At 38.2% G+C, this 14,029-nt stretch overlaps 1 protein-coding gene across 10 annotated transcripts in view; it reads right to left on the bottom strand.

Annotated features, from left to right (window-relative positions):
* Positions 1–14,029, bottom strand: part of NFIA (nuclear factor I A) — a 416,610-nt gene that overhangs the window by 105,208 nt on the left and 297,373 nt on the right. For all 10 annotated transcript variants that reach the window (XM_081867215.1, XM_081867220.1, XM_081867213.1 and 7 more), the window contains exon 4: positions 1,290–1,364. In XM_081867215.1, the coding sequence (XP_081723341.1) occupies positions 1,290–1,364 (75 nt within the window). The remainder of the gene's footprint in view (positions 1–1,289; positions 1,365–14,029) is intronic.

Below are 14,029 nucleotides of genomic sequence, written 5' to 3'. Positions count from 1 at the left end.
TCAGCACAAGAACCATTATTTTCAAAAAGACTGGGCATGACCCCATATTTGTGCATGAATCTGTATTTAAAGGTTGCTAAACCACTGGTTGTATAAATCATCAGTGTTACATCAAACAGATATTGCACATGCATGTACACAGGTGGTGCAAATGCAAAGCCTATGCTATTGTGCATTAAAAGACCGACTGTTTAAAGTTTGGTTAAACATTAACGTTCTAATTTCAAAAATGTAGAAATGGGCTCTGAAAATATTTGCAATGTGACGCAACTGTTCTCAAACTGTGGGTCCTGACACATCGGTGAGTTCCGACTTGTTCCTAGGTGTACTGAACAATCAGCATTTGTTTCCCCTCTATTCCGAGGGCAAATGGATAAGAGCCAGCCATTTATATCTTCTTCTACTAAGCCTGTCAATTCTCGAGCACATTCTACACAGAAACCTATATGCAAAGTTATGTCAACTTTCTAACCCTCAGGGTTCCTCGTAGTTGGTCACCCAGCTCCTCTCTGCTTCAAGTCACAGTGTAGAAGTTTTGTGTGTGTGTGTGTGTGTGTGTGCGCGCGCGCGCGCGTGTGTGTGTGCGATAACACCTTTATTGTGTTTTATGTAAATGGCTTAGGCAGGCATGGCCAAACTTGGCCCTCCAGTTGTTTTGGGACTACAATTCCCATAATCCCTGACCACTGGTCCTGTTAGCTAGGGATGATGGGAGCTGTAGTCCAAAAACAGCTGGAGGGCCAAGTTTGGCCATGCCTGAGCTTAGGGATCCTGCGTATTATTATTATTATTATTATTATTATTATTATTATTATTATATTGTTATAAATAAATAGCAAACAACAGTGGCACACAACAGCAATGCAGAAACACAACAGCAGCTCCCTCCCATCGACTGGGACTACCAGGACAGAGCAACCCAATCAGTTGCAGTTTCTTCTAGAGTGCCGTTCGGCGGCCATATATGTCCTTAATCAGTGTAACATCACAAATTGTATCAGGCTAGAGTCTGCATGCATGCTTTGCTTTTCTACTACAGCAATTTGTAGGACAGCAGGTTTCAGAATGAACAAGGTCCTTTTGTAAAATCAGGACTCTATTACTATAATATGATACATCCAACCTAATTAGAAATATAGCACGATTTACTTGATGTAAGGCATGGTGAACCGGAGAATGAATGATCAATTTCATAAAACGTTTTGCATAGTAATCATGAGGGATGGAGGAATCAAAGAAAGAAATATGTCAAAGTAAGATATTCTAATGTAACTACAAATTATACTTACTTTGTGAGACCCTTACTAGCTCAGTCACACTGAAAACGCCTGATGTGACAAAACTGTCTTGGAAGCCCAAATGTCCTACAAAACACAAGAAAATTATAGATGTGATTAATTTTAAGCACTTAATGACAGTATTCTTAAATACTTCACTATCTGTTTAATGTGAATGAAATTGAATATTTAATTTTCCACTTATCACTAATTGCTGTTTAGGTAGGCAGATATATGGTTAGAGTTTAGGAAAGTTAACATGACAGATTAACAGGGAGAATTGTATATATTAAAGCATCACAGCTGGAAATCTGAAACAAAAGAAGCTCATTTTAATAAACAGTTACCTCAGATGACCCTAAAGACTTAACAATTGAAATTAAAATACTGTACCTAGGAATCAGATGGGACAGCTAAGTTCTTTAATCGTTTTAAACATTATTCTCTAAAGAAACATCTGATCAGGATTATCTACTCATTCATTCAAACAAAACAAGATTTAAAGATGTACTCTTCTTTTCTGAGGTTACATTAGGGAAATCTTAAAATAGCAGCTGTTAAAAAATCTTGAAAATGAATGCTTTTCACATAAAAAGAAAAAGAAACTCTTTAAAATGAGCTTTTCAAAACAGAAACCAAATCTTTGCATAAGAAAGCTTTAACTCTAATCCTCTGAATTTCTTTAAGAGACAAGGCGTATGCTTGCTTGCCGTTTTCATTTGTGTAAGGGATATTTTATATCAAAATGTTATTACACTTCCCATAACAGTATTTCCCTTTTTCTATGAAAACATGTCTATCACCAAATGTTAATTTAATTTTCTGGGTATAATCAATTACAAAACAAGAAGCCTTCAAACTGCAAATCGGGTAACAAGGAATTCTGCTGAACCAGATACTATAGTTCATACAGTACATATCAGGACTTCAATTAGAGGTCTGTGGCTGATAGGGCAGCCTGACCTATTGCTTTTGAAATCAGGGTCAAAGAAATCTGAGGATAAAGGGATTATTAAAAGAACTGTAAAGTTGTTCTTGTCCATAGGATAAGTGGCATACATTTTAAGGTTGTTCTAATTAAGATTACCAAGTCTAACACACACACACACACACACACACACACGTATATTATTTAATGTAATATAAAGCTTTGCTATGCCCAGACATACTAAATTCCTTCAGCTTCAGTTTCATTGATTTCATTTCCAAATTACCGAAAATACTTTTTATTTCTTGCATAATATAACTCCCCCCACAAAAAACCCATATGCACACAATTTTATATTTATTTTGCCTGCAAGGTTTAATTGAACTCGAATGATTTATTTTGATTTATCAAAAATTAAAATTGCAGGTCCATTACTGTTAAAGTGTTTCAGTATTGATATAGCATTATTAGAAGCAGCCTTTGTACATTCTCCATTCAAGCAACACATTCAAGCTGATTTCCCAATAAATAATGTAGGGCTGGAAGCACATTTCTTCAGCCCACTGGCACCAGCAGAATCCTGAATCTGCCAGCATTATTTTCATTTCTATAACCCAGGTTTATAGCATTTGAGCAAACAGTAAAAGCCAGGTGTTATTAGCTAACATTTCTCCTAGATAGGTACCCAGCTAACCTGAATGGCAGAGTATCAAGCTCAGAACACAAAATCAATGCAGGCTTTACAATTGTGAATCGCGTTCACAAATGCATAAATTACTTCCCAGTGTAAGCCATGTGCATGCTCACAAACTCATAGGAAATGTTTGCATCCACAAGCACTACTGAATGTAAGCCTTGTGTATATTCTCATCAATAAGGATTATAGGAAATTGTATAGAATAGCCATGGAAAGATGTGCATAATAACCACATTCACCATGGTCATTCTGCACATTCTCTACGGCAAGGGTAGGCAACCTAAGGCCCGTGGGCCGGATGCAGTCCAATTGCCTTCTCAATCTGGCCCATGGACGGTCCGGGAATCAGCGTGTGTTTACATGAGTAGAATGTATCCTTTTATTTAAAATGCATCTCTGGGTTATTTGTGGAGCCTGCCTGGTGTTTTTACATGAGTAGAATGTGTGCTTTTACTTTAAATGCATCTCTGGGTTATTTGTGGGGCATAGGAATTCATTCATTCTTTTTTTTCCTTCAAAATATAGCCCAGCCCACCACATAGTCTGAGGGATGGTGGACCGGCCCACGGCTGAAAAAGGTTGCTGACCCCTGCTCTACGGTTTAGCTATTTAGAGTAAAAGGCATAGTGTGCTGTCTTTTTAATGAAGACGCTCAAAGCTGCTAACAAAACAAGATAAGAAGAAGCCAATCATTAAAAACAGGTTCATACATAAAAACCACAGCAGCTGAAAGCAGCATTAAAATGCAAGCACACACACACACACACACACACACACACACACAGAGAGAGAGAGAGAGAGAGAGAGAGAGAGAGAGAGAGAGAGAAACTGACTTGATGAATAAACTCTTAAAAAGTGAGACTTTTAATATTTGTTGCACAAGTTGTAAATACTGCTTTTCTGTACTGCAAAGTAATGCCAGCATTGAAAATCCTTGCTATGTAGAGTATCTTACTATACAGAGACATCTTAAATTCTTAAAATAGTAGTGATCAGTTAGAACTTCAAGCCTATTATCTTAACCAAATGCCTGATTAGAAAGAAAAGCCTTCCCTACGCTAACTGCAACTTGATTCCTCTTGGTTTTATCCCCTACCTAGATAATCCTCTGTTTCACAAACAATGTCAAGCAAGTAACTTCTAATAATGCTTACAAAATAGGTGTCTATCATACTTGTTACAGGGGCACCTGAAAAAGTTGCTGAAAGGATTTCTGATCTATCAAGCAGTACACCTACTAACTTAAGTATTAGCCATATGTTTTGATGTGACAGTGAAGCTGGAAAAGATTTGAAATGCAATGAAATGATTAAATTTGGATAATGAAGTACATGTCTGGTGTCTTTCAGATTATACATTGTAAACTATCAATGGAAGGGGATACATTCTGGGACTTTATGCTGATGATGTTGCTTTATGTACACAGTCCCAGTTGATGCTGGAAGGTTACAGAGTATAGAATCCGAGACCTTTTTCAATGTCTCTGGACAAAAATGGGAAGTATTGTTATTTCATACTTCCCCACAATTTTCCAAAATATTACAAATCCCAATAACTAGAAAAAGCTCCAGATACTGCAACTAAACTAATGCTTGTTTCAAAATTATTATTTTTATTTCAGATGTTACCAGTTTGGATCCCACCTGCCCATATGTTCCAGTGGGGAAGAAAACTTAACAAACTCATATTTCAGACAGACAGACAGACAGACAGACAGACAGACAGACCATGCATTTAAAAATATTTGCTGTACCTTCACCCAACTGTTGGAGGAGGGGAACTCCAAAATTTAAACAGCTATTACAATGCATGTCAACTCAGCAACATGACAGACCTAATGTCTGGCAACAAAGAAACTCAGTGGAACATTTGAAATAGATGGTGTTCCTCTAAAAGTAATACCTTTTAAAAAAAAACTAATTCCTCTCTTTGCACTGGCTTACAAATCTGTTCACACTTACAACTTGGAAAATTTGGACAAAATAGGCAAAGGTTCTGGTTTCAGGCCTCTCACCTATTATTTCATTACAATTCCACTCTGTTTTCAAAAATAAATATAGTGTCTATACTACAGATATGTGGAAATAAAAATAATGTTTTTATTGGAATTTATTTTTACAAAGATGAATGACTGCTTACGTTTAATAAGATGCAATTTAAACTGGAAAATATTGAAATATCATGGTTATTAGGCTACCAATTAAGGTCATTTTTCACATATTCCCAGATTAAAAATGAAGCCACAAGACAATTAATGACATATGAAGAAATAATAGTCGAAAAAAATATAATAGCAAACATATTACCATCATCTTTGTTTAAATATATTACAGAGATTGAGTTTTGTCCTCAGCAAAATTTGAGAAGGTTGTAATAACTGAATTAAGATTTAGAAGTTGAAATAGAGGCATGGAACAGAAAGTGGAAAAAAGTGTCATACAAATCCATTTTGGCAACAATGAAAGAAAGAGCCCTTAACCACAGAAAGAACCCTAGACGCCTAGCCTATATAAAACTGGACAGTTCTCCTATGTGTTGTAGAGGATCTCCCACTATAAGGACATATCAGCACATGTGGTGGTAGTGTCCAAAAACAGAAAAGGTCTGGAAAAACGTATTTACAGAAATATATTTGATTATAAGGCAGGCAGTCCTCATGACCCCAGGAATGGCTATACTTAACTCGCATGTTGCAAATTAGAAACGAAGAACTTATAACATAGCTATTAACTGCCGCAAGAACTATTATTAACTATGGACCAATGGGTATAACACAATTTGCCAAACAACATTATTGGAAAAACTGACACAAAAATTAAAAGTAGCAAGAGGTTAAAAGAAACATGACAATTTTCATGCAATCTGGTGTGACTTTATTGACTACACACTTAATGAGGCATATGGTAGAACAGTACCCCTAGTTTACACTTCTGGTGTAGGTACAAAGAAGTTCTACGCAGTCTCCAATGCAGGCATTGAACAGATCCCAACATATTTAAGTTTCCTCAAAGGTGAAGTGAAATAAGTCACTATCTGCACTAGAAACAGAACTGTCAGATGTTCCTGAAGTCACTAGAATTGTAATTCACTGTATTTAAATTGAATTTGCGGCAGGCTAGAAAAGATTTCAACTGTCTTTACGCTTAATAAAAGGTGAAAGCTGCGAAAGCGACGTATCCCTCTGTGGAATTCCGACTATTCATTCACATGCTCCTATGTGATGGTGACAATCAGCATGCTGTGAATTATATTCTTCCCATGCCAGTCTATTTAAAAGTTTCACAGTTTGATCAATGCATATTTGCAGTGTGTGCTTGTGTGTGTTTAATAAAGACATTTAAGTATGGACTTATAATCCAAATATCTCAGCGTTAAAATAAAGTTAGATGAAATGAAAGCTTTAAAAATAACGGGCCAATTGCTATTCCTAAGAAATCACTTTAGCTGTACTGCATGGGTTTCCCCTCTATTGCTCTTGCTACCATCATTTCCTGACAGTTGCTTTTCATATCAGTTCAGTATCACACGAATAACTAACTAACGGCCACTTCGTTAGCCATTCAAATGAAGCATTTCCTTCCAAATAACCACTAAGCCACTGGGTTCACATGCCCATATTATCCGAAGCTTGCTTGCACATATGGCTTTAGAAAAGTTTTTAAGAACCACCAGCACATTCTTTGAGGCATACAGCAGGAAAAAAATTAGACTATCTGGGATAAATCATGTTAGCACAATGGATGGACACCTTAAAGACTTTAAAGTCATGTAATACAATCCTAGGCTGGATCTTTCTTGTTGAAAAAGGCAGAATACAAGTGGCCAGGAGAAAAAAGAGCCAATATTTGACAACACAAATCAGCATAACCTTTTAACTGCAGCAGTCATGGATGACTGCCCTTTGACCTGGAGAGATTATGTGGGATTTCAATGACAACAGCTGGAAGTGAGCATGTGTGAATAGAGAACAGAAGATCTTAGGCCCAACACAAAAGCCTATCCAGATCAGAGCATTGATTAGAAATTGTTTCCTGGTCCCAGTTTAATAGAGTGTAATAATGAAAGTTTTGTTAACTCTTCATAGCATGCACAAAATTAGTTGGAACTTGTTCTTTGTAGTCTTCTCATAAATTTCACAGATTCATCTCATAAGAGAGATCATTTCAGAATAATTGCAAATGGGGATAATTGTCTAAGAATTCTTTGGACTGCACATTGAAATAAGAGCAACATCATGTAAAAGATAATAATCTTGGCTTCAAAGGACAATGTCAGATTCTACACCTGGAATAAATATAAATAAAGCTAAAATGAAATACTCTCATTTATCCCTGTTTTGTCTCTTACAATGCATGATAACATGGAATAATAGAAAATTATCACTCAACCAAAACTTTCTATCTAGGGTACTAAACCTATTTCACAACATTTAAATGAGAGATTCTTAAGTGGGTCATGTGGAACTTGTTAACATGAGTAGTCATAATATTTACAATAATTATTGGAACAATATGACGCATAATCCTAAGAAGAAGAAGGATTGCAGCAGGGCGACATCAGGCTAGTTCTCAAAGGGGGAGAAACCTGTGGTGAGCTGTACTTCTTGATACTGCACGTGAAAGCTCAGATGTATATATAAAACTAGATGTCAAAAAAGAGAGATTTCTAATGTAGCCTTCTCCCAAACAGCTAGTTTTCCATGTGCAGGAATTCTATTTTGTATCGAGAAGAACTCCACCATATAGATCCTCACCTGCTGTCGCAAGTGGCATAGCCCAATTGGTTTGCCATCTCACTGAGTTGGCCGCTACAGATGTGAGAGAGAAAGGGCAAGGAGGAGTCCAATATGGCAGACAATAGGAAAGCTGGCTTATAGTGAGTTAGACCAGTGGTAGGTTCATCTAGTACTCTCCAACATTTCAGGCAAAGGTCTCTACTAGGTGCTACCTGACATGCCTTAATTGAAGATACCAGAGATACCTGAAGGAGCGTCTCCATGCCCATTGTTCAGCCCAGAAACTGAGGTCCAGTGCCAAGGGCCTTCTGGCAGTTACCTTGCTGTGAGAAGTGAGGTTACAGGGAACCAGGCAGAGGGCCTTCTCGGTAATGCCCTCCATCAGATGTCAAGAAAATAAACAGCTATCTGACTTTTAGAAGATACCTGAAGGCAGCCCTGTTACAGATTTTTTTTAAATGTTTGATGCTTTATTGTATTTTCAATATTCTGTTGTAAGCGGCCCAGAGTGGTTGGGGCAACCCAGTCAGATGGGTGGCATACAAATAGAAGAAGAAGAAGAAGAAGAAGAAGAAGAAGAAGAAGAAGAGGAGGAGGAGGAGGAGGAGGAGGAGGAGGAGGAGGAGGAGGAGACCATCTTAACACAGAGACACAGTCTACTACTGAGCTCTGGTCTCCCACAACAGGGTAAGGATTTGCTACATTCTGAGTTGTGAGCAATACTTCTGACAGCCTTGGATCATTGCTGGTGGCTTGACGCACCCAAGGGTGATCCCAACATGGCTGAAACCTGGACCTCCCATTTGGTTTGGCCTTTGGCTGAATCTGACACAGAGCACTAGTCAATGCACATGCCCAAACTATAAGTCAGGGTTTTTCCCCCTGTTCAATCTATCTAATATCAAAAGGTATATGATTAAAGCTGGAGATTTAAAATGTTAAAATAATGACATGAAAGTTAAGTAAGCTAATGCTATGTTAAAAGTCAACCAATATTTTTGTGAAATAAAAATTAATAACCTTTTCGTTAGAAAAATAAACAGCATAGATATTGTTTGGACAACTACATCTCTGAAAACAACAGATGTCTTCGCATTTTTTATAGCTTTTTAATATTTCCAATGCAAAAAGGAAATGTTAAAAGGGGAAACATAATTATAAATAGACATATTCATTTTGTAGATTAGTTTACCACACATTCCTCAAAACCCTTTCAAAGCAAACGAGATGGAATCTATAGAAAGTTAATCATTTTGGAATATGTATGGCCTCTGAAAAGACTGTAATAAAAAGAAAAGCCACCTTTAGAAAATAATAAAAAGGAGTTGTTTATCTTCTTTTTCCTGCCATAATTTCTTTTACTGATCGCAACAAACAACATAACTGTAATCTCAGGAATTGCTGTAGTGACTTAAAATTCAGGTTTAGAGCTCAGTGATCAAGTCAATAAATAAATGAACCGCAAGTTAACATTAGGAGTGCAGACAATACTGACTGCTCAGTAATGGAACTGATTCCACAGGATGCTGGATATAGGCTTAGGGCCTTTCCACACTTTGGTCTCATTTGGATACAAAGCTGAACTACTGTTATGTGAATGAGCATGTACCAGCCGAGGAATCATGTGCTGCTCCACTCCTCTCTTCTTCTTCAGAATGTTCATTTCCATTTTTAACTAATCACAATTTAGTGTTATATCTGAAGCCGAATAAACTGTGATGATTCTTAATTACAGTTTACCTTGGCTTACGAAAGTTGCTTGTTTCAATAAACCATAGTTAAGCTTAACCACAGTGTAGGGTTTGGTCATAACACCAAAATTTCAATACTAAACTCTGGTTAATTGAAAATGGTAGTGAAACTTTCTGATTTCCCCCAGGGACATCTCAACTTAAAGCTTTCTCAGGCTTGTTTTTGAAACACTAAACTAGGCCAGTATGTCCTAGTTCTCTCAAGGGTTTATCTGTATGATATACCTGTTTTCAAATACATGTTGTCTCCTTCACACATTATGTTTCAAATATATATTTTAAAAGTTTAAAAACAACCAAAGCAAACTGGACCTGCAAATATGTTTCAATGGCTTAATAAGCATGCTCATATGTTTTTAACTTGGCTAGATATTGCAAACATTAATCTGCTGCAATGTTCCCTGTTTATAATAGTTCATTCTGATTTTGACAAATGTGAATTTTTGGGCTGATCTTAATCAGCAGCAATGTTATGTCCAGAAAGTTCCCAATTGCAAAGCTCTGTGTGTGCGTGTTGGATAGATAATGTAACTAGAACAACTCTCATTAAGCTAAATCTTGTTAGCTTACTCAGTATGTGTAACTGTTACCTCTAAAGCATATAAAACCACAAGAAGGAATGGGTGGCTCGCTCATTCCTTATTTTGCTCAAAGAAACATAAATTTAAAGTCATTTTATTTTTTTGCACTATTTACATATTCAAACCAATCAAGAGCTGAAATAATCACATTTGTTTCAGCGCCTTGTTTATTGCTGCCCAGCCCCTCCCTCCTTTAAATCTTTCCCTTAGCCAGAATGATGTTTATTGAATACCTGTCATTTCTGCAGCGAATTGTGCCAAGAGCAGCTTACCAATGCCAGTCTTACTGAAACCCCTTCTGTTTCATATTCTCTAAGGGGCTTCCTTAGATCAGCTGCTCCCCATACCCAATACACAGAGACCTATAAATTTGCAAGCGCTGCAGTCAACGTCCTTAACAGCAAGTGGCACCCATTTTGCCCAGTGTGGCATACTCTTGAAGGGACAGAAGAGATACCACATGGTGAGCAGCATTCCTCACCATGTGTAAACTGTCAATTTGATTTGAAATTAAAATTTTTGATTAACACGAGCGTTTCTGAGCCTCCCACTGGCAGCAGCCTAGTTACTGAAAAGTGACATGATTTGTGACATGCATGCTGTACAGAAAGCCCCATGCCAGGAACTGAAAGACCAGTTTTCATTTTGTTTAAATACTGACACTAGGGTGGTGGTTTTTTTTAAGGGGGTGGGACAGAAATGAACTTTTGTATTTTGGACAACACCAAACAGGATGTCGATAGTGAGTGGTATCCTGTTGTTTTTAAAAAGTGCCCCATGAGTATTAAAATATGAGAACTCTGTGTGTGGTTGTATTTGTGGGGTCTACACTTTAAAATGTCATGTCTTCTCAGCATCAGGGCCTCTTCCACTGGGTGAAGGAAAATAAGGTATTCAAAACATGTTAGCTTGATAAATATTTCACACATAACAAGAAATGCTATGCAACCCAGCCCCAGGGGCTGTGATGAGCTACACAGGTACACTTTTAATCTAATCTGTTCATGAACACCTACCGGAAACTTATAGGAAGCCAATGAGATGCAGCCTCCAAATGGTTTATTTCAGACAAATCCTTGTGTGAATTAAATTAACAGAATTACATAGGAATTAAGAAAGTCAGTGTGCTATAGTGATTCAGAGTGTCAAACTAGGAAAGGAGAGGCATGGGCTCAAATCCCTACTCATCCATGAAGATTACTGGACCAGCCAGTTTCACCTACTTCATAGGGTTGTTGTGAGGATTAAAATGGGTGGACACGCTGCTTTAAGCTTCTTGGAAGACAGATGTGGTACAAATGCAAACAATCAAGTACTCAATCAAATATTCCAAAGCACCTACTTTGTCCCAATACAGTGGTACCTCTGGTTACGTACTTAATTCATTCCAGAGGTCCGTTCTTAACCTGAAATTGTTCTTAACCTGAAGCACCACTTTAGCTAATGGGGCCTCCCGCTGCCGCGCGATTTCTGTTCTCATCCTGAAGCAAAGTTCTTAACTTGAGGTACTATTTCTGGGTTAGCAGAGTCTGTAACCTGAAGCGTATGTAACCCGAGCTACCATTGTATCTTGTGCTGAAAATTGGGCACCTAATTACAGCCCTATTTGACATCTATCAGCAAGCTATATTGTATCATTTCCTAGGGCTTAGCTGTTCCAAAATGCTAGTCTTTCTGGCAGGAATACTTCATTAAGGAAGATGGTTCTCTGATTCAATCTGTCATAGTTTGTAGAAAGTGAAAAGAACATTTCACTTGGGTCCAATTCAGGGGTGGCTAGCCTATGGTCTTCTAGATATGGTTAAAAAACTACAATTCCCACCCTCTCTGGCTGGGGCTGATGAGAGTTGAAGTCCAACAATGTTTGCAGGGTCACAGGTTGCTCCATCCCTGACAGAGCTCACAAGTTCAGATAATAACACAACTAGTTCAAGCATTTTGGAATAATGGCATCACAGCAAGGGACCCACAGAGCCAGGAAAAATACATTTAAAGAAGCCTTAATTTTGTTTTTTAAACATTAAAGAAAAGACCCAGGAGAGCTTCGAAAATCTCTTGGGGCAGCTGCAACCCAGAGGCTGCAGGTTAGCCACCCTGTTTATACGCCCTTCTGAAAATATCTACACATGGAATGGCATGGGAGAGGAAGGAATGACTGCTTTCTCTAAATGGCACCCCATGTTTAGCCCAAAGGCAGTGTTTAAAGGAGGGAGGCCTTAAAAAGCCAGTGTTGGTGTTTATTATTGCTTCGCAATGCCCACACCTTATTGAGTACCAGTTCTCCTCACAAAGGAGGAAAAGAAGGGGGAACCTTTCCTATTACGGCTTGCTTCTGTTCATCGTGCTAATTTGAATGCTTACCTTTATTCCTGGCACACAGTTTTAACCTAAGACATAAAAGGTTGTAAAAGTCATGTACTGTACTGCCAGGCTACCCTTGTGTTCCTGTCCATCATCCTGTTCAGACACGGAAAGGGCTAATGATCTGTCAGCTAGGTAAATTCATTACCCAGGAGAGAATAGCGCGCTGCTGCTTTTGCCCATTCACAGCAAGGATTTCTTTCGGCATGATGCTGCATCTTCCGAGTCTCACGGGAACAGTTTATGGTTGGCAGAATAGCACTAATAACAACAATTTACATTTATGTGGTTCAGGGCATGTTCTATATTTCTACTCCTAGATCGTTCATACTCCCACTGGCAGATTCATCAGTCAGCATGAAGGAGATGCTGCCCTCCTCCTCTCAGGACCAGGTTTCCCCTAGTTTTTCTTTAATGAAAATGGGTCAAGAAAGCTACAATTTGAAAGGAAGGGAAAAGGGGGGAGTGGAAATAGAGCAGTGATAACCAGCCGCTGCCTTGAAGAAAATAACCTTCCGAGAGCCAATTCCACTGAAACATTTTCTTCTATTTGTTGTGGAAGGATGAATTTTAAACAAGCTGGGTTGTGTCCAAAAGGTTCCCTAACTTTGACTCACTACGTCAGAGAAAAAAAAACCCTACCACTGCCAGGAGGGAACCTTTGAAGCCAGCTCATTATTTGCTGATTTGATTTATTGTGTGACCCACCTCAAAGACTTGGGATGGATAAAAGAAAAGTTAAAACGTATAAAACACAAAATGTGATGTAACCCTTCTACTACCTTGCCTTAGGTTACAAAAAGTCAACTGAAATAAATAAATGAGTACTTAAGTTCCAATTTCCAAAGTTAGATTCTGGCTGTTTCCTGGTAGAGATCATTTGAGAAGCAGCTAATAAGGCCTCTTTGTGCATATTTGCAGTCCTTACATAATATTTTTAAGAGGGCATTTTCACTTGATGTGGTTTTTATGGATTGTGATGGAACATAAAATTGGAAACACTGGTTCACTTTCATATGCCACTTCATATGCCATAAACAGCATCCTGAAATATGTTGGAAGGTGGACCTGCATGAATTTTGCAGCAGTGGTCTGTAAGTATTTTCTGAAATTCCTGTTCTGCTGCTGCTTTCAGATTTTTGAGGCAAAATCCACGATCTTTTGAATTTTGATGTCTGCTGAGATCTGAAGGGGAAACTGGCTGTACTGGTATTCAGGAGCCCTATGGCGGGTGCCTTCTCTGCCGACTTAAACAAGTGCGGAAAACTTTTCTGTTCTGCCAGCCCTTCACAGGCAGTTAAGATTACATCCCCCACAATGGTCTATTGATGTTTATTTTATTTTAACTTTTAAAAAACTTTTTATGATTTTATTGTTTGGTTTTATGTTTTATATTGTTGTAAACCACTGTGATACATCTTTATCATAGAATCATAGAATCATAGAGTTGGAAGAGACCACAAGGGCCATTGAGTCCAACCCCCTGCCAAGCAGGAAACACCATCAGAGCACTCCTGACATATGGTTGTCAAGCCTCTGCTTAAAGACCTCCAAAGAAGGAGACTCCACCACACTCCTTGGCAGCAAATTCCACTGTCGAACAGCTCTTACTGTCAGGAAGTTCTTCCTAATGTTTAGGTGGAATCTTTTTTCTTGTAGTTTGGAACCATTGCTCCGTGTCCGCTTCTCTGGAGCAGCA

The sequence above is a fragment of the Podarcis erhardii genome (assembly GCF_964252035.2).
Source record: "Podarcis erhardii genome assembly, chromosome: 6".
Classification (NCBI taxonomy): domain Eukaryota; kingdom Metazoa; phylum Chordata; class Lepidosauria; order Squamata; family Lacertidae; genus Podarcis; species Podarcis erhardii.
Note: the sequence above shows the minus strand (reverse complement) of the source record. Positions and strands in the feature narration are given on the sequence as shown.